Source organism: Amphibalanus amphitrite, unplaced genomic scaffold (genome assembly GCF_019059575.1).
Source record: "Amphibalanus amphitrite isolate SeventyFive unplaced genomic scaffold, NRLGWU_Aamphi_draft 000681F_arrow, whole genome shotgun sequence".
NCBI lineage: Eukaryota > Metazoa > Arthropoda > Thecostraca > Balanomorpha > Balanidae > Amphibalanus > Amphibalanus amphitrite.
In genome coordinates this window covers 12,226-38,704 of record NW_024882175.1, presented here as the reverse complement: position 1 = coordinate 38,704, position 26,479 = coordinate 12,226, and the positions used below count along the sequence as shown (strand labels likewise).

The 26,479-nt window shown below is 52.5% G+C and overlaps 5 protein-coding genes across 10 annotated transcripts; 4 read left to right on the top strand and 1 right to left on the bottom strand.

Annotated features, from left to right (window-relative positions):
• The first annotated feature begins 116 nt into the window (after nt 1–116).
• Nucleotides 117–7,163, top strand: LOC122364526 (aldo-keto reductase family 1 member B1-like). Its single transcript, XM_043334968.1, has 7 exons — nt 117–272; nt 1,280–1,366; nt 3,205–3,372; nt 3,758–3,874; nt 4,309–4,503; nt 6,201–6,301; nt 6,789–7,163. The coding sequence occupies exons 1-7, from the start codon at nt 150–152 to the stop codon at nt 7,084–7,086; spliced, it is 1,089 nt and encodes a 362-aa protein (XP_043190903.1). The 5' UTR covers nt 117–149; the 3' UTR covers nt 7,087–7,163.
• Nucleotides 7,164–7,573: 410 nt separating this feature from the next.
• Nucleotides 7,574–9,613, top strand: LOC122364525 (alpha-N-acetylgalactosaminidase-like). The gene is made up of 3 exons (XM_043334967.1): nt 7,574–7,825; nt 8,145–8,365; nt 8,622–9,613. The coding sequence occupies exons 1-3, from the start codon at nt 7,608–7,610 to the stop codon at nt 9,398–9,400; spliced, it is 1,218 nt and encodes a 405-aa protein (XP_043190902.1). The 5' UTR covers nt 7,574–7,607; the 3' UTR covers nt 9,401–9,613.
• Nucleotides 9,614–10,372: 759 nt separating this feature from the next.
• LOC122364527 (THO complex subunit 7 homolog) lies at nt 10,373–12,751 on the top strand. Of its 2 annotated transcripts, none has more exons than XM_043334970.1 (5): nt 10,373–10,549; nt 11,009–11,132; nt 11,426–11,621; nt 11,980–12,096; nt 12,456–12,751. In XM_043334970.1, exons 1-5 carry the CDS (start codon nt 10,537–10,539, stop codon nt 12,618–12,620), a joined length of 615 nt encoding a protein of 204 aa, XP_043190905.1. In that variant the 5' UTR covers nt 10,373–10,536; the 3' UTR covers nt 12,621–12,751. The 2 variants fall into 2 exon arrangements, with proteins under 2 accessions (XP_043190905.1, XP_043190904.1); XM_043334969.1 differs by lacking the exon at nt 10,373–10,549 and adding an exon at nt 10,572–10,610.
• Nucleotides 12,752–13,304: 553 nt separating this feature from the next.
• LOC122364524 lies at nt 13,305–19,027 on the top strand. 5 transcript variants are annotated; one of them, XM_043334963.1, is made up of 3 exons: nt 13,477–13,698; nt 13,934–14,027; nt 16,192–19,027. In XM_043334963.1, the coding sequence occupies exon 3, from the start codon at nt 16,310–16,312 to the stop codon at nt 18,632–18,634; it is 2,325 nt and encodes a 774-aa protein (XP_043190898.1). In that variant the 5' UTR covers nt 13,477–13,698; nt 13,934–14,027; nt 16,192–16,309; the 3' UTR covers nt 18,635–19,027. The 5 variants fall into 5 exon arrangements, with proteins under 5 accessions (XP_043190896.1, XP_043190901.1, XP_043190898.1 ...); XM_043334961.1 differs by lacking the exons at nt 13,477–13,698; nt 13,934–14,027 and adding an exon at nt 13,305–13,337; XM_043334966.1 differs by lacking the exons at nt 13,477–13,698; nt 13,934–14,027 and adding an exon at nt 13,395–13,416.
• A 1,654-nt stretch (nt 19,028–20,681) lies between these two features.
• On the bottom strand, nt 20,682–25,749 carry LOC122364523. Its single transcript, XM_043334960.1, has 4 exons — nt 25,216–25,749; nt 24,163–24,268; nt 23,001–23,111; nt 20,682–22,023 (listed from the first exon to the last, which is right to left on the bottom strand). The coding sequence occupies exons 1-4, from the start codon at nt 25,521–25,523 to the stop codon at nt 22,009–22,011; spliced, it is 540 nt and encodes a 179-aa protein (XP_043190895.1). The 5' UTR covers nt 25,524–25,749; the 3' UTR covers nt 20,682–22,008.
• Between the last annotated feature and the right edge of the window lie 730 nt (nt 25,750–26,479).

The window sequence follows — 26,479 nt, the reverse complement described above, 5'->3', positions numbered from 1 at the left end:
TTAACGTCAAATGCAATATTGGTAGGCTTTTTGGCGTCACCAATTACGCCATGAAATGCGGTTGGACCATAGGTCGGACGGTTCCATGAACTTCCACCAAAACGCTCATTGGCTGGGTTTTGTTGTGGGCGGGGCCTGAGCTGTTGGTTATGGCACGGCTCGTGGCGCGCGCGCTCGTGGGCTCCCTTTCTGGCGAATTACTGTCGCGGCCGGGTGGCTCCGGGTGTTGGAGGAGGTTGAGGTTCTGCGGGACAAATCCTGCCACTTTCACGGTGAGTAGGGGCCAGGGGAACATGGCTAGGGAGCGATAATCTACTGGTGTGATATCACGATTCACGACCCGTCCGGAGGGCGGAGCTCCAGTTTTGCCATGGCTCTACCACGCGGGGATGGGGAGGGGATCGGCCTCGGGAGAGGTACTAGCCATCATAATTATCAATGAAATGACGTGTTCCCAAGATTCGGGGAGGTCAAAGCTGAAGCGTGATTCTAAATTTTCTGTCCATACACTGCGAGAGGCACAATTGTTTGATGTTTCGCTTGTTTTGTTACTTGATAAGCATGGCCCATGACATTCGTTGCATCCCCACCCCCTATGCCTCCCCCCGTTTCTTGGCCACCTTGGTTCATGGGCCAATCGGAATCTCGAATCTCCTCGGCTGCTGCCTGCTGGTTATAAGCGTGGGTGAGGCACGCTGTTTGAATGCGATTCCATGCAATGCTAAGTGCTAACTCCATGTCCGAAATGGAGACAAAAATGAAATCTGGAGGTATACCTCTAGATACGCGACTCCTCCCCTTCCCGCGAAGCCAGCATGGTAAGTGGTGCTGGGGACTGGGGAGTGTTGAGCTTCACCGGCGTCCGGCCGTCAGCCGACCCCGGATCGATAAAGGTACCGCGTACGGGCACCATAGTCCATACGGCCCAGATGGACTGGGGGGGGGGTGTTCCGGCGAACCAGCTGCGGCACGTGAAGCCCACCCAACTGTCCACTTCAACTTGACTGAGTCAGAGTGTGAGTGGGATGGTGTCGTACCCGCTTTTTTGTCAACCAGGCAGGCGCACGCCCCCCCCCCCCCCCAGAAACACGCCACAGTTTCGGGTCGACGGATGCGACCGCCGACCAATGCCATCGGGAGACTGGTGGTAGGTAGGGTAGGGAATGCGACCTCAACGATTTTCCATTATACTACACTACACGAGTGCCTTGTGATGCGGCTTGATCGGGATAAGGGAGTGCAGAGTCGTGACCTGTGACCGATTGCGTTTTCGTTGCAGCGCACCATGACGCCCCCTCCGAAGTTCCCGACCGTCAAGCTGGCCAGCGGCTATGAGATGCCGCTCTTCGGCCTCGGCACCTGGAAGGTGAGGCCCGGCGGTGTGGGTCGCTCACGGTAGTAACCGATTACCGAATATGGATTCACCGCAGGAGGGTGGGCGATGACTTTCTGTCCCGAGTGTGGAGCTATGCCGAGCAGTTACCGTTTCCTGAAAGGTACTCCACCGAAATCTCACAAAACGTCACCCAAATACCTACGTTCTTATAAAAACGAAGTATGTTTAGAATAAGTGAGCCGCACTGAACCGTACCAATCCATGTCCTGAGCTCACAGAGACACGTCCTGTCATCGCTGAATCGTATTGACCTCGTCCTGACCTCATCGAAATGTGTCGTGTGACCGACTGCTTTTTGACCCCACCAGACGTTTCCTGTCTCCGGGAAAGGGAGGGGAGCAGTCACCGGCACCCGGTGGTCGAACCCGAATACGCGATTTTGAGTGGCATGATGCATTGTCACTCGTCAGGTGCGTGCTTAGTAACTGAACCCTGCCTGCTGGCTGACGAGTGGTGTTAATTGATGCCTGCTCGAGGGGTGTGCCGGGTGTCGTTCGTTTATTAGTTTGCCCTAGTGATCTGACGTCTGTTGCAGCTGCTCGCTCCCTCTTCCCATCCCTCCCCCCACGCTGACCCCGGCTCCACCGCTCCAGTAATCGGGCGTTGGTTCATTGAAGAATCTCAACCGATCGCACTATTCGTGATCATTGTTTCGTCGGGGGACGAAACATAACACTGACATTCGAATGCCGTGACATGTCGGCCCGTCGAGTTGGGAGCTGAAGTTTGTCCGTTTGCTCCTGTCCCCGAATTTCATTCCCAGTCACCACGCCCGACCTTCAGTCCCCGGTCGGTAGCCCGTCGGACCCTCTCGCCATGTGCGCTGGCAGGAGGGGGGGGGGGGGGGGCGTGAGAGGGACTCGGGTCGACAGCCGCGGCTGCGTGAAGGCCACGCCGGCTGTCGGCTGCCGCGCCGGGCGCAGAGGGGAGGGGCCGGCAGCATTTATTTGTTCTAGGAGCGGACTCACAGAACCTAACGGCATATTTGAATTGATAGAATACAGTGTCATGTCGCAGGTTGTCGCGATAAGCACTTGACACGACTGACCGTCTGACGTTGGCGTAGCAACCGCCAACCACCCACTTATTGTACTCTTGTCCCCTACCTATCGTATTTTATATCCCATTGCAGGAATCTGATCGAGTGAATATCGTACGTAGACATTTCAGCAATTCCTGAAGAGAATGACTATTTCTTGTCGATCCACGTTCTCCCAGAAATCGCATTGAACTACATATGTAATTTTGTTTACGTAATGTATGTCAGTCCTCCATTGACCTGTTGTGTTCAGTTCAGTTGCTGGACGGGTGGCTCCGCGCCGGCGATACCAGGTCCACCGGTGTCCACTTCCAGTTCGTCAGGGGCCGCTGAGCTGACGGACCGGCCGGCGGGTGGACGTAGCGCACTACCGACCTTGAGACTTGGGCGGGGGGTAGGGGAGGGGTGAGAGCAGTCCGTGCGTGGCCGGTCTACCCGCCGTCTCCCCGACAGCCGCGCTGCCGGAGACGCTGGATATGTATCTAAGGGAACCCAATGGATTCGACTCGCCCCGGATGGATGGAGACGCTTTGTACAGAAATGTGTCTGGGAGAGGGAGTGAATGATAAACCGTTCGATAGTTCCATAAAATTGGAATAGAATAGATTATGACGGAATGGATTCAATAGAATGAATATTAATTTCTTGTAATAAGCAGTCACTTAGACAGCATATGCATTTATCACTCTGCCTGTATATGTATCGGAACCAAGACTGTCTTGCGCATGTCAATCCGACTTTATTTGTGACTGTACTTGTTTGTCGCCAGTCGGAGCCGGGCAAGGTGAAGGAGGCGGTGGAGACGGCCCTGTCGCTCGGCTACCGGCACATCGACTGCGCCCGGGCCTACCAGAACGAGGCTGAGGTCGGCGAGGCGCTGCGCAACAAGATCGCCGACGGCACCGTCAAACGCGAGGATGTCTTCATCACCAGCAAGGTACGTACGCACGCGCAGGATTGGCCGAAACGACCGAGGTGCTAAAAGCCACCCCAAGTGGAACACCTCGATAAATGCCTGAGTGTTGAGTATGAGGTGTGGTGCCGGAGACACTAAGTGCGGTCCGCAGACACACCCGTGGTATCGTTGTAGGCGAGAGGAATGTGTGGGTAGTAACTCGGATAAAGGCACCGTATTTTGCTTCCTGAGTATTTTGCTTCCTAGAAGTGCCTCCGTTCCTGGAGAAACAATACCGTTGATGACTTCTAGGAAAGCATTCGTTATGCGTTGCCATCGTATCTTCTAACCCATAATTTTAACCCTCGTTTCTGACTCAGTATCGCTCTAGTGTGTATTGTATCCGTAACCTGGTCTGTGCCCCCAGCTGTGGAACACGTTCCACTCGCCGGAGCTGGTGATGCCCGCTCTGAAGAAAACCCTGGAGGACCTCGGCCTCGACTACATCGACCTTTACCTCATCCACTGGCCCATGGGCTACAAGGTGAGACCTGTGCTGCTTACGAGAGGGGACCACGGTGGGTGCACGGCCGGCTGGAAGACAGCTCGGCTAGTCACAGGACGTGGGCTTAGCTCGAGGTCGTGAGGATACGACTACCCGTGACGGAGTGAATTTACTGTGCGATCGGCGCATGGATCTGCCCCGATTATCGAGTCTAGCTTTAGGAAGGCCGGGAAGGGGACCGACCGGTGCTTGGCTAGCTACCCGGCTCGCAGGGTCTGTGTGCCTGGGTGGTTTGACCTTTGGGTCCGTGGGGCCGTAAAGGGGCTGGCTGCAGGCCCCTGCCTGTTTAGCGGTCAGCCCGCAGCTGTGGCGAGGTCTGAATGGGCCGTGTGACTGGGGGAGTAAAGCGTTGGTGCAGAGTGCGCAGGGACCCAGCGGCGGGTGGGTAACCTCGGCGCCCGGCCGGTCCGCAGGAGGGCGGCGAGCTCTTCCCGAAGGACGCCGACGGCAAGATGCAGTTCTCGGACGTGGACTACCTGGACACGTGGAAGGCGCTGGAGGAGGGCGTCAACACCAAGCTGGTGCGCTCGCTGGGTGTCTCCAACTTCAACGAGGAGCAGATTGAGCGCGTCATGGCTGAGGCTAAGGTGCCCGTCTGCGTCAACCAGGTGAGTCCGGGCTGTCAGAGCGAGTGAAGTCCCCTTCACTAGCGGGGTAGGTTCACTATCGCTGGGATATAACGAACGGGACAGTAATTGGATAGGATTTACGGGACACAACCTGGTGGACTAATCTGTATCCTCTACGAGTTGTGATTTTTTACGTTTTACGTGTACTGGAACTAAAACAAAATCGAACGTCCGTAGAATAGCACCGATAAATCTATGTAGTCCAGTGGAGTGTTCCCTATTTTCCATTTATTTGTTATTTGAGTTATCACTAGGCGAGCGACTTCTGACTTTTAATCTGTACACGTAAGCAGCGTCCCCCTCGGTCTCAGCGGGACACACTGTAACAGGATACTGCTCTCTGTGACGGCATTACATTCCGTCCCGCCCGGCGTCCTATTACCGCGTGACTCCTGTCGCGACTGCCGGCCGCCCCGATCTGGTGCGGGTCGTTGACCTTCTGTCCTCGCTCTCGCGCTCTGTTATCGGGACGCCGGTCCCCACAGCAGTGGTCCTGTCCCTTCCATGGCCGCCGCTATTTGTACAGTAATCGTTGCCGCCCATCCATTCTCCGCCGACCGCCGGGGCTTTCTTCACTGGGGGCGGTAGACTTTCTCTAATTGAACCGAGGAGGGAGGCATACGTTAGGTATTTGCGCCATCTTTTTTTTTCCTTTGTACGAGATCACGTACGCATAATTTCACAAAATTTCATAGATAAAGTGGACGAAAGTTATACAATGTGTTAGTGTTATATCGGAAATAATGTTTTATCCATACGTTTATGCGAATAACTTTTAAGATCGACGTCTTTAAGACGGTTGGGGCCCTTGGGTATCTGAATCCCGAATAACGGTTTAAATTCAAATCCATAAAAAATACCCATGGCAGTTAGTGCTTTATGCAAATTACCTCATTTGTAGTTTCTGTGTAGACGGGGAATAAAAAATAGCCCTCCCGTGGACGCGTCACCGGCCTCACAGTGGGAGTGTGGGGACTGGGGAGAGAAAAGTGGGTCCGACACGGTCTGGGACACGCTGTTGGACGGTGTGCGGCGTGGTTCAGCCCACGCGGCGTATGGAAGCCCCTTATCAGTTTGTACCCGAGTCGGCGGAGGCGCTATCGCGGCGCCCCACCACCAGCGGCGGGATGAAGGCTCCATTGACATGTATTCCACTTCCATGTTTGTGTAGTTGACAGTGGATTATTGAAGTATGTGATTGTGGACATAGGGCAAGGTGCGTCGCAGAAATGGCCGCTTAGCTGCCCATATATGCTTGCGCGTGACCTGACTGGGCTGAATTGTTAGCAAGTCTGACGGGTGAACTCAGACGATGTTTTTAGGTGAAACTTTTACTGGGTTTTCAAATTGTTTTATACCACCTGGAATAATTCGACGATTGTAATAGAAAATAAAATCGAGTGTTTACCGGTTATTGTTTCGAACGCCATAATTATCATGTGTTTCGTAAACTATAGAGTTTCTTATATAATATAGGTACGGTAAAACTTATATTGTAAGAGTAACCGTATAACATTTATTCCCAGCATTCAATTCCACCTCTCTGATTGTAGGTATATATCTTATGGGTGAATGCCAGTGACAAAAAGCCATCCATCCACTAACGTCAGGCATGTGGTGTTTTCTGACACCTTTGCCTAGTGAAGTGTTCAACAGTTGACCCTGATCCTTTCCAGGTGGAGTGCCACCCGTACCTGACCCAGAAGAAGCTGATGGAGTTCTGCGCATCCAAGAACATCGTCGTCACAGCCTACAGCCCGCTGGGCTCCCCAGACAGGTAGGTTCGGTGCTGACAGGAGCAGAGGTGGCCCAGTTTCCTTTCACACAGCTCACGCTGGCGGTCTGACCGGACGCTGGGCCCCGTACGACATCTGATAGCGTGAGACGAGACAGTCGGCAGGACTCCTGATTAGTCTGGTACTCTGAGATGTGTGTCGGAGACGTCGGCATACACTGCCTGGAGCGACGGGAGGCCGCCGTAGAATCTGTCCGGAGTCCGGCCGCTTATCAGCCCGTCTGGCCCGTTTCAGTCCCAGTCCGCCGTATCTGGTCAGATTTAGACTCACCCAGTCTTTTCGGGTGCCGCCCCACGTTTTTTTTTTCAACTGCGGTAGATATTTAACAAGCTGATCTCATACCTAACCCGTGTGACCCACCTTCAACTCGCATGATCTGTTTCGACCTCTGTGAACTTAGTTGATCGACCCCATGAGACCGTTATTGCGACCAGCCTGTGACCCAGCGTGTCCCGCCGTTCGTCACAGGCCGTGGGCCAAGCCCGGTGACGTGGAGCTGATGGACGAGCCCAAGCTGAAGACGATCGCCGAGAAATACAACAAGTCGGTGGCCCAGGTGCTGATCCGCTACCAGCTGCAGCGCGGCAACGTCGTCATCCCCAAGTCGGTCACCCCCAGCCGCATCAAGGAGAACATGGAGATCCTCGACTTTGAGCTCAGCGCCGACGACGTCGCCGCCATCGACTCGTTCGACAACGGCGGCCGGTTCTGCGGGCTCTCGTGGATGAGCCACCACAAGTATTACCCGTTCAACGCCAAGGCGTAACCCTGCGCCCGACTTCCGATGCTGTTTCATGATACCTGCCACTGTTAATACACGTCCGCTGGGAGCGGAGCCAGTCACACGGTGCTTTTTCGGGGACGAGTCGGGTAGGGAGGCTCACACTTCACAGTGGGTGATAAATTTCGCATCGGCGCTCCAGGGCACAGACAACAGGGAAAAATGTGATAAAGAGATGCCGAAATCAGAACTTAGGAGGAGGCGTATATTGTCGTGTTGTCAGAAACGTCAACTCCTTCGAAAGCTCCGAGGCGCACAACATCTGAAGTTACACTGACATTTAGTTCCCTGGTTATGTCTCTGAGGCTGCGCGGCGGACAAGCCTCCATCACTTAGCGTTTGTCGTCCAAAGGTTCGGAGGGGAGGGTATCTCGAGCGATATCGCGTCAGGGTCCTACTGACATGACACTGAACACCTGTCTCCCTTCCCACGGGCTCCGCGTTAGATAGCAGGTATCCACTGGCCGGCACGCCCTCGTTATTCGACACATCGCCCTACGCTCGCCATGTCGCTGTCCGTGTCGCTGCTGGTGGCGCTCCTTGGGCCCTGCCTGGCCCTGGATAACGGTCTGGCCCGCACTCCTCCCATGGGATGGCTGACCTGGGAGCGGTTCCGCTGCAACATGGACTGTGTCAACGACCCGGACAACTGTATCAGCGAGAATCTGATGAAGGCCATGGCTGACCGGCTGGCGGAGGATGGCTACGCCGAGCTCGGATACAAGTAGGTGACAGAGGGCCCTGGAAGGGTGTCAGGATCAGTCTGGTGCGGTGCTGGGGAACGAAAACCCGTAAGATAAACAGTTACTTGTTCCAGGTACCACCTGGTGAAAGATGAGCATTGTTTTGATGTGATCTTTCCCTATGAGCGGCATTTGACGTTTCTGGGAGCTAATTAAGGCGATGCAGTTATGAGCCTTTCACGCATTGGAGTAGAATATCCACGTTCTTTATATGGGTGTTTCGGTCTAAAGTGCTCTCCAGCTAGCGCGTTTGCCGGTCCCATTTCCGCTCCCTTTTGTGACCGTCGTGGTCCCGGCCAGGTACGTCATAGTGGACGACTGCTGGCTGAACAGCACGCGTGACGCGGAGGGACGCCTTCAGCCGGACAAGGACCGATTCCCGGGCGGCATGGCTGCGCTCGGCGACTATATCCACGGGCGCGGCCTGCTGTACGGCATCTACGAGGACATCGGCAGCGAGACGTGCGCCGGTTACCCGGGCCTGCAGGGCCACTTCCAGCTGGACGCACAGACGTTCGCCGGTGGGTGACGGGGCGGGCGCCTTCGGAGTCTTGTGGGGATGGGGAATGGTCAGTCTGCTGGGAAGTGGAATAGAAACCCGTTGGTAGGCAGGAGGGCAGGACATTTGGATCAACTGGATATCGACTTCAAGGGAAACTTTCTAATTATTTCATTCAATAATATTGGGCTTACCAAGGGATCTCTCTTCCCAAGGGAAGTGTCTGACTTGTCTGCTTTAGGCGCCATGCCGCTGATGAGTGTGCCTCAATGCCGCAGAGTGGGGCGCCGACTACCTGAAGATTGACGGCTGTAACGAGCGTCGTGCCGACCTGCCCGAGGATCACGCGGCGTTCGGCGCCGAGCTGGCCGCCCTGGAGCGGCCCATCGTCTACTCGTGCGAGTGGCCGTTCTACGAGCTGGGGCCGCACAACTACACGGCCATCGCCGCCACCTGCAACCTCTGGCGCAACACGCACGACGTGCAGGACCACTGGGAGTCGGTGGTGAGCATCGCGCGCCTCTACTCGCTGCTGGAGGCCGAGCAGTTCCAGTTCGCCGGGCCCGGCGGCTGGTTCGACCCGGACATGCTCATTATCGGCGACTTTGGCCTGACGCTGGCGCAGAGCCGCGTGCAGATGGCGCTCTGGGCCATCTGGGCGGCGCCGCTCATCATGTCCAACGATCTGCGCGCCATCAGCGCCGAGGCGGCCGCCATCCTGCAGAACGCCGACGTCATCGCCGTCGACCAGGACGAGCTGGGCGTCATGGGCCGGCTGAAGGTGCAGCAGGGCGACGACGCACAGCTGTGGGCGCGCCCGGTGCTGCCGCGCGCCGGCGACGCCACCTCCTGCGCCGTGGCGGCCGTCAACTATGGCGACTCGGCCACCGAGCTGAGCTTCACACCGGCGCTGGCGGGCTGCGCGGAGGCGGCCGGCGGCTACCGCGTCCGCGAGCTGTACAGCGGCGCTGACGGCGGCCTGGTGCAGCCGGGAGACACCATCACCGCCTCTCTGCCGCCCACTGACGCCCTCATCTACACCCTAACCGCTCAGTAGGGTCGGCGGCGGCCGACAGCGTGGCAGCTCAGTCCAACATTGGTGGGCCACACGTCTCAACTGAATGCTGTATTACATAACGATTATACCTAACTATAATCTAAAATATAAATGAGCTCTCTCAATCTCAACTGTATTGTCCCCGAATGTGTTTTATTCCCGAGTGAGCTGGTATCATGTCCAAAATAGATGTGTTTGACGGCATTGAACATGCAACCCCTTTTGCCCGCTTCAAGTGCCGCGGTGTTCGCCGTGGGTGGCTGGAATGCGCAAGTCATGTGGGCGTTTCACATTCAAATGCTCTGTTACATTTCACCATTACAGGGCATGGCGCGGCGCCTGTTCGGCTGTATGTTTACGCTTACCCCGACTAACAGTCCCACCCGACACATTACATTAGATCCTGGGAGGTAGAGTCGGCCGGCAGTAGAAACTTCCACTGTTTCCAACCGCGCAACCAAGGCCATGCTAATCCGTGCAGTCAAGTGCAGCGGCGGCCATTCATCAGCCCATGGCTCGCGCGTCGCTGACAGGCTGATTCGTGGACAGGCGCCAGCCCATGGCCGACCGACCACCCCGACAGGCGACATTAACGACAGGGGTGGGGAGGGGTAGGTGTGATGAGGCCGAAGCCAAACGCCAGAGTCGTTCGAGTCTGAACTCTGATCTTATCCACACCGCCGGGATTAACTCGCATTGAATGCTGTAAACCCGTGAAACCTTCGCGTGAAACCCATAGGTACGCAATGGTACTAGACCAGTACGTAGCGGCTGCAAAGATTACTTCGGTGTAACCCTTTCAAAAGACTCAAAGGATTTAATTTTATCTGTCATAATCACGCATTTGTATATAAAAATGTAATCATTGTCATCAATAACTTTTATTTTACTCAAGAGCTGCCAACATAAAGATACCAAAGTTTTTATTTAGTGGTCTAAATTTTCCAAGTGCGCCATATTTTGAATCAAGTCATTCACATTTGGAGCATATTTGCTGAAAACGCTTTTGATGAGTAGGAAATTCAGGGGAAATTAGCAAGGGAAATTAGTGTAGTATTGGAATAATTAAATGTGTGGAGTACTGCCTTCGTATTAGAGTTTGTGTTGGTGTTGAGTCAGTTGGCCGGATCATTTTTATGATGTCTGATGGTAAGTTATTCATATTCGTTTCGCCAGCCCCCATGATTTTTGATGGATGCTGAATCAATCGGTGATACTAGTGTACTGGTGCTTTTAAATTGGTTTCTAGAAGGAATAAGTATCAGAAATGAAATCAGGAGGTCTTAGAGTATCGTGTGAATGACTTTTATTTACCCCTCTGTTTTGCGGACCTAAAGTAAATAAATACCAAAAAATGCACGTGAAATTTTGCTAAATCAACTAGACGTGCATAGAAACCCAGCAATTTTGTTGATCAGAGAAGACAGACTGAGACTGGTTGATTAAATACTCACTTTATTTTTTGTGTGCTTTTGTTGGTAGTTCAGTGTTTTATTCGAATTTATGGAGGTGCAAATGCAAATTAATGTTTCTGGCATATGTTAAATGTGTGTAGATTTTACTTTTGTGAATTTTGTGCATTTTATAATGATGTTTTTATATTTGCAGAGGAAGTGATCCGGCGACGGTTGATGATAGATGGAGATGGCACCGGGGATGACAGGCGACTTAATATGTTCTTGAAGAACCTCACTAAATGGGCCATGTCAGATGATGTGCCCGGTGCAGATGGGTGCGTATTCATCACCCAGCCAGTGGGGTTTTTAACTAATGTTGAGTAAGGAGCTCTTAAAGATGCCTTGTGATACATAAATCAATACTTAATGTGCTAAGTTGCCTTCCAGCTATCTTAAGTTGAAGTGTTTCAAAGCATCCCATGCTTATCATTCAGATGGTATGAAGAGTGGGCTGCGCTCACTGTTGTTGTCAGACCGGCCTGAGCTAAATTGGTCATGTTACAAAGGTTGGGACTTGGGTCAATGTAATGTGTTACAGTGAGGCAGTCACCTGACTTGTTGGTTTCAGCTCACTTACTCACGAGCGGCTGATGTATCAGCTGAGCCAGTGCGAATTCTCGATAGCCAAGTCCCAGCTCTGCTGCCGCATGAACGAGACAGAGCTGAAGAACTACGAGACCCTCTACAAGCAGATCGACTCCAGCACAGAGGCCGTCAAAGCTGAAATCGTCAAGGCCAAAGAGGAGCTGAACGCTGCCAAACAGGTGCGCTTATGTCATGGCTCGATGGAATGGGGGACTGGAGTTTTGTTTTTGCGCAACGCTTAAGCTTAACTGTGAGAGCAGAGTGAACTGGTGCACACACGAACCAAACTTTTTTACGAGTGTTCTGTATTAACGATGCTGTTTCGCAACACTTGGAATGCAGCCGACCAGATCCGTGCGACTTTTTGCACGATTGCAATTGACAATCAATAATTTTACCGACATTAGTCCGTCCGTCAGACTTGCCAATATCGCGTCCCAATACCACATCAGTGACAGTTGACGGTACGAAGCTCTATGGCTTGTTTACTCTGACCCACTCGTTTACTAACACGGGATGACGCCCGCCCGGTCACAGATCCGTCAGAACCGTATGGAGTACGACGCGCTGGCCAAGGTGATCGCTCAGCAGCCGGACCGTCAGCAGACAGAGGCCCGTCTCGCTCAGCTGCGCGCCGATCTGGAGTCCCTGCAGGTGAGAACGAGTCCCCGTGTGTGCTGTGAGGGGCTCGAGCGCACGCTTCAGCTTAGATAGTCATCAGGCGCACCGCTGAGCAAGCGGTCAGTGGTATGTGAGTACCGAGCTAGCGGCGACGGGAGCCGTGACTCATCGAGCTAACCTTCAGCGCAACTCGACAGACTTATCGGGGTGGGCGCTGTTCACGGAATAAGGAAAATAATGAGGTGTTCAGACAGCGGACGATGCGTACGATCATCTCCATTTTTAGACTCTGCTATGTATGCTCATTTCTGTCTACCTTACGGAAGCCGTTATGCACTGTCAGCGATCCTGGGCGGCCGGGCGCACCACTAACGCACCCTCCCCCTCCACAGAGCACACAGGGCGAGCTGGATGACAAGCTGGAGATGCGCCGCAAGCAGTTCCACGTGCTCATCAGCTCGATCCACCAGCTGCAGCAGCTGCTGGACGAGGAGCCCTCGGAGGAGGCCGCCGAGACGGCCGGCACCGCCGCCGGCAGCCCCATGGACGCCTCCTGAGTCCCAGCCGGGCCCACCGGGACGGCGCCCAGACCGTCCCGACCAGTAACGATCGCGTCAACTCATTCGTTTGTAATGTACCGCCGCTTGTCAATGCGTTCATGTGTAAATACATTCAGATAGTTTCTGAAGTCGAATTTTTTATCCTTCATTGATACTTGATGTATTTTTACGCGTAATTTTGCCTTTTTTGGAGGGCAGGCCTACCGGTATCATTTACGTAAACCATTGATTCGGCTAAGCCGTGAATATGAGAATTTAAGGCTTGGTGAGTCATTGGACTGATGTTACCACTGGCTAGTACGCCACAGCAGCGGGGTCCGTCCAGTCGGGATGGGAGAAACTCGCCCCTGTAACAATCACTCGGGGGGGGGGGGGGGGGGGAGGGGGGCGTTAGTGAAACTTCCCCGGCGAGCTGGCCGGGGCAGTTATTCCATTAGCGGAAGGGGCGGGCGAGTCCATCAGTTGGTTGATGATATGATCGTGCTGAGCTAAGTAACAATCAGAGAATGCTAACAAGGGAAACTAAGGGAAACTAAGGTGAAGATTGAAGAACCATGGCTGCAACTGCTATTTGCTTATGCGGTTTTAGTGCTGCCATCTGTAGGATCGGCTTCGGTTTCGCCGATAATCAGTAGTTCTGATTCTCGCCGCAGGGCGCAGCACCATACGGTGCAGGAAAGTGAGAGGCACGGGGATTGCGTAGATTGCCATGCTGTATTCTGGGATTTATTCTGGGATTTATACCGAAACCTTTTTTGAAATCACTCCTGCTTTTAGTAGCCGTAAACTGAAGGTGTTGTTGGGTGTTAATGCATCTTTCAAGTGACAATCTTGCTTTAAAATACTCATAAATGTTTGATGGTTTGGTGCAGACTGAGACAAGCCAAAGCGTTAAAGCACGAATTAATTCAATTTTTAATGTGGTGGCTGTTGTAGATGGGTTTCAAAATAATAAACGTTCTGGGGGATATCTTCGTGTATCATCAGTTTTCAACAGTTAGTGTAAAATACAAGGGATAAGCAGAAATAAGTTTCTTGATCACATTTTTCAATTTGGTCATTTTGATTTATGGTGGTATGTTTGCATCATTCTATTGCTTATGTGTGTTTTATGATTGAGGAGCTGTACAGCATGTATTTAAATAATAGAAAGAAAAGATTGATTGGAACCTAGAAGTCACAGGCATACTAAAGGATGGTCTCAGTCTCGCAATGCGTTCTGTTCAAGCTGTAATATCAATATGCTAATATGAAGCTGATAATGGATTGGTTTTCTGAATACTCTTGTGAACCTGTTTAAGTCTTTTCAGGCTTCATCACAATCAGTACATTGAGAAGTGTTCCACAGAATGTAACATAAGGATATGAGGAAGAGCCATATTTTCAACCACTTTATGTACAAAGGTTGGAAATTGGAACAGAACAGTAGTGGAATGGTAATGAATTGGCCAGAGGGCTGTTCACGGGCCCTGTGTGCGGTTGGAGCGCACACAGCCTCCAAGCTCCGCCCACTGCGTCCCTACGTCAGCCTTCTGTCACCGCACACAGCGACCGCTGTGGCCGGTGGACCGGCCACAGCAGACCGTCCACTGCACGCAGCCGTGACGTCAGAGCCGCCTACCCGCCCCCTACCCCCACGCCTGCTGGATGCACCGCACACACCGCACGCAGCAGTGTGCGGTGCCCGTGAACACCCCTCAGGACTAATCACATTCTTTAATTTGGTCCCATTGTTCTAGCTTCTCACTTCTCAGTAGGTACCAGGTGCTAAAAGCTTTGACATGTCCAGAGAACCTACTTCATTTCAATTTGTTACAAGATCCTGCTGCTGTGTTCTTGTGTCTTCTGATTGATAGATCTGAGGCCTCTTGCACCAAACTACCTAGCTAGGTAAAATCGAAAAAACCGGTTTCAGAATAAGCTAATCTACAGGTGCTAAATTTGTTTGCAATAGCCCAATACATAATCCTACATGTGCTTGCTAAATTTTGCAAGCAAATTGTTGCATTTGAGACTTGGACTGGGTATACGATGCAAAATAATCCAAGCATTGGTGCAAGAGGATTTTGGTGCAAGAGGCCTCTGCAGTGGTTTGGTTGAAATGAGGTCATATGGAGTTGAGTTCTATAGCTTACTACTTCTGGAATATTTGCAACTCACTTTATTAACTTTTTAGCAGGGCTAAATTGACTTTTTGATGTGTCAATTTCATGTGACAACATGAACAGGCCTACACATGCCTCCAAATTCTGTGTACACCTGAGGCATGTGAATTTGACAAAGGGGAAGCCAGGAAACAACATCAGGCTTGCAGCCTGCTGATAAAAAATATAACTACAGTGCCTGGGGCAAAGGCAGCAGGTGCCAGCATATGGGTCTGAAATGCTAAATTCTTAACACTTTTTTTAATCAAACCTTGTACCTAATGAAATTGGCAGTTTCTGCTTTCTGAGGAAGTGAATTCATGCTGGTGCACCAGCATTGATTGCAGGTGATCCCTGTAGTTTTAATGCCTACCTTGACCTATCAGTTAACTGCCAGTGGGGTTATTACATAATGAAGGTAGAGTGATCACTGATCAGTGAACTTATTCATACCTGTGGGTAGACCTATCTTTCCATAACAATACAAATAACTGGGGATTGTTGGAGAACAGTTTAGGTAGAAGAGCCAAAAGCTTTGTGGGCTCAAAATAAACATTTTCAAGTCCAATATCTTGGCAGACTGGTCTGGCCTTTCTGCATCCTCAACTTCCCAATGGTGAACTGTATGATCCAGCACTTTATCAGATTCAGTTTCTCTATGAGTTTACCTACAGCAGGGCACTGTCCATTGTCGCCCCACTTGCGAATTCGTCTGGCTCAGATCTAATTTCCCCTTGTTTCCCATAAACATTTTGCTCTTACCTATGGTTACATAATTTACAAGCTTTTAGTAATTTCACAGTGCATACATGCATACATGGGGATGTAAGCTGCGTCATCGTGTAGGTATCAGCTCTCAATTCTGTATTCAATTCGGGGTTGTGTGAAAAAAATCTACAATTTTATTATTCATGGCGAAATTTTTCAATGGTCGTAGGCTTTATAGATATCCATCGTTTTAGGTACCTACAATGATTGGATTGGACCTGTTGTTTACAAATTACAGTTGAAGCCGATTGTGGCATTTCTGAGCACTTTCCCCACTTTCCCAACTACTCTACATCTTCTGTGTAGTGGAGACACTGGGCAGAGGGGCAAGAAATAGCAAATGTCCTTTATGCTCTCTGTAGGTGCTTTCCCACAGAGCATATGGTGGATAGTGAAAAGAAATGGGACGTTGCCCATATTAATTTTCTTTTCTGTGTAATTAAATCTGCTGATGCAGTTGTATTATGTGGCTTTCTGAAGCACAAAGCATGATAAGCATGTTTATTTGGGGGGGGGGGGGGGGTGTAAATATGATCTCCTGACTGATCTATACACAAGATTTGCTGGACTATGTTTCATGGAGCTATTTAGGCATTGCCTGTCTCATCCCGTTATTTGCCGGCTCCGATCTCTGACATTGGGTCTTTGTTTTACAGGTGAGTTCGCTACCGTGCCTAGTCAGCGAGTGGTGATTGGACGCCATTTCCGCCCCTGCATCTGGCACAGCTGAAGCTCCTGTCCACCGTCCGCTGTCAGACTCACCGCGGTGTGACGATGCTCCGGTCGGTCGTCGAGCCGCCGCTGTCCTCTGCGCCGTCGGCGTCCCGCGCCGCGGAGCGGGCGGACATCCCGGACTGCGTGCTCTCGGAGCTGTGGGCGCGCCGCTCGGACGCTGGCGTCGGCTCCCCCCTGATAGACATCTACACGGAGACCGACTACTCCTCACAGGCGTCCGACGACGAGGGGCCCGCCGACCGGCTGACCGCGCTGCCCGGCGCCGTCTCAGAGCTTATCGAGGTGGTGGAGGATGACGACTTTGGCACCATCTCCGAGGGCGGCGGGCTCATCTGGGTGGTGGAGAATGACGTCAGCGACCTGGACGGATCGGAGACCAGCAGCAGGTCGACTGGTCTGCCGTCAGGGGAGGATGTTGATTGTGCCATAGTGACGGGTCCTATGACCAGTCCGATCCGAAGCGGGGAACGCTGCCGGACCGCGTGGAACGGCCGCCCGCGGACACCTCAGACACCAAAGAAACACAAACTGGCCACGAAAAGCGGTTATAACCGCGGGCCCAAAGCCGACTGTGATCGCGGCTCTGCGTGTCAATCGCGGGCAGCTAGGTCGCCGCGAAAATCTCCGAACTGCAAGGAAAGTACTCATCGTGTGGCTACGGTCAGCGCCGCTGCTTCCGGTACGGTCAGCGCCGCTGCTTCCGGCACCCCGCCTCGGGCACTTACCTCCGTCTCTGTCCAGCTGAGTCGCCTGCTCACCGGTGGAGAGGGGCCGTCCTCCGTGCCAGCCCCGGCGGCCGCACCCACTGACGCTGAGCCCGGTGGCGTGACGGTCGAGCCGACAGAGTTCCCGGGCTTCCCTTCCGAGTGCTGGGCGGTAGCGCGCGCCCGCTGGCTGCGACACCTGGCCGCTGTGGCAGCCGAGGAGCGCGAGAGTGGAGACGTCAGCCCAGCAGACGCGGCACTGCTGAGGCTGCGGGAGCTAGCCAACAGTGCAGCCGCCGCTGCTGCCGTTCCCGCCAGGACAGCCACTCAGCGCAGCAGTCAGAGCGATAGCGAGCCTATCGCTGTCTCCGCTACCCAGGTGCCAAGCTCGGTCGGCCCGACCGTTCCGGAAGAGCCGCCCGAACAGCCCCGTGTCAGTGAGCCTCCGACCTATGTCTCCCTGATGCCGGACTCAGAGAAGGAACGCTTCAAAGGCAGTTTTCTATCTATGTTTAGTCTTCGACACATCGACAACCCGCCACCACCAGCGTTGCGACTCAGCCGTACGATTCGTCAGCGACTGCGCAAGAGGAAGCCAATACCCGAGGAAGCGCCAGAGAAGCCGGAGTCGTCCCCGCTGCCGCCCCGCGCCGGGCCGGGGAGTCTGCTGGCGGCGGCACGCCGTCCCTCCGCCCTGCCGGCCGGCCTGCGGGCCAAGGCGCTGAGGAGGCCGGGCGGAGGCGCGCTGCGCCGCGGACTGCTGGAGGAGCGCGCCGCCGCTGGAGACTCGTCCGGTGACGAGGCGGCGGCGGCCGTGGCGGCGGAGCGGCGTCGGCAGCGCGGCCGCCGCCGACTGCTCGACTTCAGCGAGCTGGTGGAGGTGGAGGGCGTGCTGGACCTGGCCGACACATACTCGGGCTGCGAGGAGCCGCCGCCGCTGGTCCCCGAGACGCCGCCGGCCGAGCGCGAGCCACCCGCTAAGAGCCCGCCGCCGGCGCCGCCCGAGCTGCCGCCCCAGCGGTGGCCGCGCGCCGACGCTGCGCGCTGCCGCGTCTGTCGCAAGTTCATCGCTCGCGTGCTGCTGCCACTGCACCTGCGCCTGCACCGGACTGGCTACCGCGGCTGCGACGTGTGTGGCCAGGTACTGGAGAGCGCCGCGGCTCTGTACCGCCACCGGCTGGGTCACGAGCCGGCGCGCTTCTGCTGCCTGCGGTGCGGCCGTCAGTTCGACACTGCAGCCAAGCTGGAGCGGCACCGCGCCAGCGCACACGCTCTTCTCTGCGCGCGCTGCGGCGCTTCCGTGCCAACCCCAGAACTGGTGCACAACCACGACTGTGATCAGCCGCCACCGGAGCCGGCCACGGCAGCTCGCCCGGTGCCGGTACCGGCGGCCCCGCCTGCCGACCGCGGACAGGACCGTCCCGCCGACGGACAAGAGCCACTGGCGTGTCCAGAGTGCAACAGATTGTTCCTGCTCCGCGACGACCTCTCAATGCACATGAAGACTGAACACGATCGGGGTGAACCAGAGCCGGTCGGTAGCGGCGACGACGGCGATGACTGTCCAACGGCGACGACCGAAGACTGTTCAGATGTTCTCAGCTGCCGGGGAGACATTTTCGGCACCGATCTGTACAACGAGATTCTCTCCGTGGTGTAGCCGACAGAGGAGCGTCACCGTGCGCGGTACTTCAGTACGCCATGCCGGTACGTGCGGGGCCCTCAGTTCGTGGGGACGATACGTGTGGGGACCTCATTGTGCCGGACCCGAGGGATCTGAGTGCGTCGAGCCGGTACGTGCGATGTACCTCAATGTGGGCACGGTATGCACGTGGTACCTCAGTACGTCGAGCCGGGACGCCGCTGGGCTTATTGATGACACGGGTCTTTACCAGCGTCGCTGAAAGCTGCTGCTGTATTTCGAGATTCGCCGAATTTTTCGGTAAAGTTTTTGTATGCCTACGAGAACTAATGACTATTGGTACATTTTATGAAGCTAATGGAATGTACGTATTCAAGATAATTTTTATATCAATAAATGCTATTATAGTAAGTTTTCTGTTAAGTGTATGATTTCATGACTCACACAAATGTGCGTATAGTGTCACATTTGGTTACACCGCGATGCGACGAACACTCGACCAGGCAGATAGTGTAGAAAAATTGTCACATACGAGTAGTCAATACTGTAATGGATGGGGAATTTCATCACTCCCTGGGGGGGGGGGGGGGGGGGGAGGGTAAACGACCCCGTTGGCAAACGATAGCTCGCTACGAGACGTTCCTGATCAGTCCTTAAGTCTTGTCATGGTCGTTTCCTAACTTGTGAAGACCTGGGCCTGGCATCTGTCTCAGGAACTGTCAGATATAGCTACTAACTAGGTCACAGAAAACGCATTTCAACCGATTTTAACCCTCGCCTGTCATCAAAGGTCATCGGTTGACCTTTCAGGTCAGGTCAATGACCCAAAAGTCGGGAAAATCGGGACCTGTTAGAACATGTAATTTGCGTTTGCTATGGGGGTTTTCGGGGTGCGATCTCTATTTTCATGTTAGCTTTGATCACAGATGATGTCTTCATGCAATTAAGCCAAGTCGGGTCGGGTCAGGTCAGGTCAACCAGTAGGCTTCCTGACGAGTATTCATAGTAGATGTCAGCTGCCACTGACTGCTTCGTATGATGTTACGAAGGCACCAAAACTTCTTCGTAAATTTTCAAATGGATGCTTAATTCGAAATCAGCTCCAAAAACTAGCCAAGAAACATGCAAAACTCGACTGAACCGAGGTCATCAAAGGTCAGTGATCTGACCTGACCTTCAGGTGACCTTGACACCCACCGTAATGCATGGGACCAACATCATATCACATGTTTGAACGCTTGAAACCTCAAAAAGACTGCAAACGCGCGGCTAATGTGAGCCGACATACGTATACGCCGAATCGCGATTCCGGCCAAACATGGTCTCGAAAAAGAGGGCACAGGTCAAAGGTCATTTGTGTCAGGGTCGTGAAATTTCCAGTTTAGTTGTAAAATTGATTAACGCGAGGGAACTGAAAGTTTCGTCGCAATCGGCCGCTTTTTACGCGAGTTTTTTTTCCTGAAAACCGAACGGGGGGGGGGGGGAGTTCCATACGACCTTCCCTTATACTTATACCCTTACTCACTAACGTCAACCGGTGAACTCGGAGGTCAGGTCAAAGGTCCTAAGATTTGTTTGTATTGTTAAATTACTTCGTGAAAAATGATTGCAGGGCCGCGATTTTGGCGCCATCGTATTTGTCATGAGCAAACGCGTCGAGGGACATGCATTTTATATGGGAAAGATCAAGTTAATGTATGCCAACTTTCAGCTTTTTATGGGTAGCGTGTTCCGACCAATCGCAAAAATGTGTTTCAATTTGTGGTCTGAGGCTTGTAACTTGTCTAATGAGGGCATATGATGGCGATACGAGTCGTTTGGTACCGTTTTTAGCGTTGTGCCTACGCTGTTAGATGAGCGACAATCTAATGTGCAAAGGTCAATCACGTGACTTTTGTTGACAGCTCTGTAGGTCAAACTGATGAGAATGTCGCTAAATGGTTTCGCTTCGCCTACGGACTAGCAAAAGGTGCAGATGGTTTTATCTTGCGCAAGTTGAAACTTAGGTCGTGAAGCTGGCTAAATGCGGACTATATTAGTTATTTTGGACATCATCTTAAACAGATTTGCGTCTTTCTTTTGTATTGAACAGCAGCATTATTTTGACATCACCCTTGGCCGCAGCGAGTTAAAAGGTGGCACACACATACTCACGCTCAAACCCACAAATATATTCTTTTATAGGCGCTCACACACACTCGTCAGCTACCGGCACGGCGTGGTGATCTGGTATGTTAGGACTGGTCACGATCGGGACAACACGTGAGCCACCACTGCTGTCGTTCATTGGCCCGGCCAGACCCATCAAATAGTTCACATCAGTCAACGACTCCTCATCCGCTGGCGGACATCAGGCGACATGTCACGCTGACATCAATCAACAGCACGTCATCTGCGCGCAAACAACAGTCTACACATCACACATCAGCCGCCGCCACACCGCTCAGGCTCAGAATAGCGTCCGTCCAATCAGTCAGTCGCACGTCACCCTCGGCTAGACACCAGGCGATACATCAGCTGCTCATTTTAGGACTTTTGAACAGCTCAGCGCAATATGAGCTCGGCAGCCAGCAGACGCTACATGAGTCACATCAAAACATATAAAATAAACGGGTGCACCACAGACAGAATTGCTCTCATGGCCTCATCATTCAGCGATATATGTATGTACATTGTGCACCGGCTAAGCGACTACCCGTACGAAACGTTCTAACTTCTATGGTTATATGTACAAACGATATCTTTCAGTATTCCAGTGGAGTTTCCCGTAAATCGGAAAAAAACACGATGAAGTAAACCTGCTACACTACCACAGGTAAAAAGTCATTGACTTCACCATCTTAGTCATGACTCCATGGTGTTTCTTATGTAGTATATTTAGATCATGATCGCATGAATTATGTTCCTAACATTCCCATATTATATTCCATTACGGTTCCCGCATTTCAGCAAATTTTTACCTTGCGTACCAAACTTACAAGTTGCAGGTACCAGCGTCTACGATCTAAAATATAAAGTAAATCGTACGTATAGACCAGTGTCTTAGAGACAGGAAACGTATCATTTTTGCAGATTTGTCTTGTGCTTGATGAAACGGAGGTATGTATTTTTTATGCATACCTACATTTTGGGCCCTTAAGTAGCCCATCCACAGAACAATGTACCGACTGTAGGTGAAAACCAAGGGTGTTAAGGACAAAGAACGTCTGTAATTATGTTGAGACCCTGTCTCTTGAACAGCTTTCCAAACGAACTGTAGGCATAATTGTGCTGATATATACACTTGTGCATTTAAACTATCAATGATTTCGTATTACTATAGCGCACGAAAATATTGGTTTTTGACATGTGCAAGAAGAGCAGGTACGCCAAAGAACCCAATCCTCAATTGTTCACTGAAGGAGCTCCTGAAACAGAGAGAAGATGTCGGAGCTCAATAAACATGTGCAGGCAGGCCAATTAACAAAAAGACGAATAAAGAGAGAGAGAGAGAGAGAGAGAGAGAGAGAGAGAGAGAGAGAGAGAGAGAGAGAGAGAGAGAGAGAGAGAGAGAGAGAGAGAGAGAGAGAGAGAGAGAGAGAGAGAGAGAGAGAGAGAGAGAGAGAGAGAGAGAGAGAGAGAGAGAGAGAGAGAGAGAGAGAGAGAGAGAGAGAGAGAGAGAGAGAGAGAGAGAGAGAGAGAGAGAGAGAGAGAGAGAGAGAGAGAGAGAGCGAGAGAGAGCGAGAGAGAGCGAGAGAGAGCGAGAGAGAGCGAGAGAGAGCGAGAGAGAGCGAGAGAGAGCGAGAGAGAGCGAGAGAGAGCGAGAGAGAGCGAGAGAGAGCGAGAGAGAGCGAGAGAGAGCGAGAGAGAGCGAGAGAGAGCGAGAGAGAGCGAGAGAGCGAGAGAGAGCGAGAGAGAGCGAGAGAGCGAGAGAGAGCGAGAGAGAGCGAGAGAGAGCGAGAGAGAGCGAGAGAGAGCGAGAGAGAGCGAGAGAGAGCGAGCGAGTGAGAGAGATGGGGGGGGGGGGGGGGGGTGGGGAGGGGGACCGACGGACGGAAAGGGAGATAAATTTTTATTTCGCTTGGTACTCATCCATACTTTTGCGTAGTTAGAGTTATTGGCAACAGATGGCAGCACGCTTACGCGCCTGAAGGGTAGTCTGTACCGCATTACGGTTGGGTAGTGCGGCACGGTATTGGCGCCGTGAGGAGCCGTATTGCGAGCGCAATAATGTTCTAATAATTAATATTCGGCCTATATTGCAATAAAAGTTTTTCACATTTCCACCATGTCATTGATCATTTTTGTATAGCTCTCAAGATTGATATTTAGGTATGAAGAGCTGTGCAATTCGCATTGAAGAACTAGGATGTATAGAAGCGCTCAGCAGAGACCAGCCACCTACCTCATCAGAGGACTCTATCAGCAGAGACTTGGCCTCTGGCGGCGGAGACAGACAACTTCGCCGCACCTGCGCCGTTTCCGGTGTGTTGACCGGAAGCCGCGCTGGACCCAGCTGTAACATAGTGTGAAATATCCTGTATGAGCAAAATGTGATGATAATTAATTTAATAGGCGCTCACATGTTTCCATATAGGTTAAGTGGTAGGTAGTCCAGGGTTGTGCTCGACTCAAAAAAATTTGCCGACTCGACTCATCATTCAACTTCAGAAAGCCCCGACTCAACTCTGACTCAAACAAGGAGCTGATTTTTTCCTTGACTCGACTCATGACTCAAGCGGCTCAATGAAAATATTGGTTGACTCAAACTTGACTCAATTTTTTGTTGAGCCAAGTTTGTTGACTCAAATTTGACTCAGATAAAAAAGTTGATGAGCGGGGGGGGGGGGGGGGGGGGGGGTGAAAAAAAATCCGGCAGCAGGGCCAGGCCTAAGTTGTTAAGCGGGGGTGGGGGAGAATGAAAAGCTTATACATTGTTTCTAGAAAGATGAGTCAGCTGACTCATGTTCCTAAATGTTTTTGACTCAACTCAATGTCAAAAGTTATTTTACTGACTCAACTATGACTCAACTCAACACCTTAATATTTTTGTCTGACTCAACTCTGACTCAACTCAACAGCTCAACATTTTATCCGACTCGACTCAAACCTGACTCATCTGAGTCAGAGTTGAGTCAAATCTCTGACTCGACTCATGAGTCAAGCACAACCCTGGTAGGTACACCTGCTCAAGGAAGGTCGCACATACAGTTCCCAGGCCACGGTCAAAAGAACTACCTACTTTATCCTTGAGGCCGAGAAGATTAACTTTGTTTTACACCCTTCCAAGCAGAGAGTGTATCCGGAGTTAATCTATGTCCATTAAATGAATAAAGGCACATTTCACGAGGGTGCTCACTGCTCATGTGTGTCGTATATGCCGAACTTCAACTCCATCTTTCCCAGTCCCACTCAATCTCAATCTTCCCTCACTAGCACTTGATCCCTCGACCCTCTTAGCCTCACCATTTCTTCCCTCAGCAATAGTTCCACCCAATTTCAGTCTTACCCCACTCTACTCTATTGCCATTCTATCCTCCATCAATCTTACCCCATTCTTGTCCTACCTCGTCTTCGCTGGAATCATCCAGAGCCACGTGGTACCCGCCGTCAACTGCCATCAACTCTCCGTCGTCTTCTTGGTTCACTTTGAAATAACGATAACTTCCCGTCCTGAAACACATCATTGGGAGTTAGTGGGTAAGAACACTTTTCTCTCTGTACCGTACCAAAGTTCTTTCATTCGAGTTTCATTCATTTCATTCATACCAAAGTTCTTCCTAATATTGAAAGCATTTTGCAATTACGTGGGACTAGGTACCAAATGCAAATGACCATACATAATATGCATAGGTCAGCTCTCCTTCTACTCATGAAATCAGACATGACTTCTGAAAAATGTAATATATCCGATCCGGTAAATTTACGGCGGGGGCTATGTGCATTGTGCAATGTGGGTTCTCACAGCGCCTATACCGTGCCGCAATACCCGGGCATAATGCGGCACAGACTACCTTCCAGGCGCGTATGTGTGCTGCCATCTGTTGCCAATAGCTGTAACTGAAAGTATGGATGGCAGACGCTAGGTGAGTATTACGCAGTACGCGCGTAGGTATGCATACTGAATTTACTGATCTCAGGCAGCTTTTGCCAAATTGTCAGGGAACTCAGATTTGTTTTTCAATAGAAAAACACAATTCTAAAGAATAGTGTTTTAACTATTGACAACAAACCTTCGGTTATGATGCAAGTACCTACGCAGTGTATGCGTTCAAAATAAAGGAACTTCATCAGCATGATGACATAGGAGAAGGAGCAGGGCAGAGGTTAGGTTATGGTCTTCCCGCTTTTCAGCCAAACTAGTAACCTGAGTGAAGTCTGAAGTTTTCCTAAAACACAATTTTAGGTTCGGAATGATTTAAATGTGGACCAATCCCTACTTAATAAAGAAAAGTTTTGCTGAATCCCACTATCTATGGGGCTTTTGGGACTACTAATGAGTCTGAAAGGCGTCCACAAGTTAGTGACTTCAAAATTTGCTTTTCAATAGGAAAGCTAAGTTAGGTGAGCACGTGACAGGTGGCAGAAATGCAGTCGCTAACAGCCTGGCTAGCACCCACCTGTCTTTGAAGAAGGCTCGCCGGAGCACGCGTCGCAGTCCGAAGGCGGCAGCAGCACTGACAAAACACAGCGCCAGCACCAGTGTCAGCGTGAGCAGCGGATGAGAGGCTGACTTGCCGGCCGCCGCCGCCGCCGCCATATGGGTCTCTCTGGCCGCCTCCACCCGCGGCGCACCCGCCTCCTCGGAGCTGTTGGAGGCCGGCGGCGGTGAGGACGGCTGGCTCGGAGTGGAGTCCGGCCTGGTGCTGAGCGCAGCGGCCAGCGGCGTCCAGAGGGCGGCCAGCAGCAGCTGCTCGACGCTCGCCATCTCGGCAGCTGGCCAGCTGTGCTCGCCGCCAGCGCCGCCCGACGGCCGCCGCCGCCACCAGCTGACCGCCGCCCGGACGGAAATCGATGGCCACGGCCGCGGCGGCGTCTCATGGCGAGGAGCGGCGGCCGCGCGCGCAGCACCGCGCCGGCCCGCGGCGCCAACCTGTGGCGGTCCGGCGCGGCGCGGCGGCTGAGCGGCGACCGATCTGCGGCCGGCCGACAGCAGCACTGGGTGGTCCCCCGGCGGGGACATCGCTCACGACACGGCGGGGGAGGGAGGCGGCAGTCACTCGGGGCCGGCCGCCGGCAGTGACGGTGATCGGGCGGCGGCCCGGCCCGACACGGCAGCAGACGCCCGAGCTGATGGCCCGGAGACGGATCAGAGGGCGGGAAATGTGCCGAGAGGTGGTCACCGACCGCGCAGCCGGCGGGAGGTCGGGCACCGCCCGCTGCGGGCCGTCCAGCCGACTGTATCACATTGAGGACCGGACTGTATCCCACTGTAGGTCGACTGTCCCAGACTGTGAACTGACTGTGGAAGACAGACTGTGTCCGACTGTGCCCGAGCTGAAGAAGACTGCGGACGGCGCTTCCATAGAATGTGAACTTTCATTCGCTCTATTCTGAAGACTCTCGTTGTTGTGTGCTGCATTCTCTTGTGGCCTTCTTACTGCCTGGCTGTGGTCTGTTGAGTAGAGCCCTGTGTACTGGACTGCGCCGTATCCTGTAAATTGTTGACTCTGTCTGACTGTCGAATATGTTGATTGTGATCCACTGCTATCTGAATACCAGCAAAACAATATTGTTAAAATGTATACCTTAACCCTATTAGTGGCAGGGGGGGGGGGGGTTGTTTTTATCCACCCCTCAGGTTTTTCGGGAATATCTCCGAAACCGCTGAAGCTACGATGCTGAAATTTTCTGACTTTTCCTAAAACTAAATTGGGCACATTC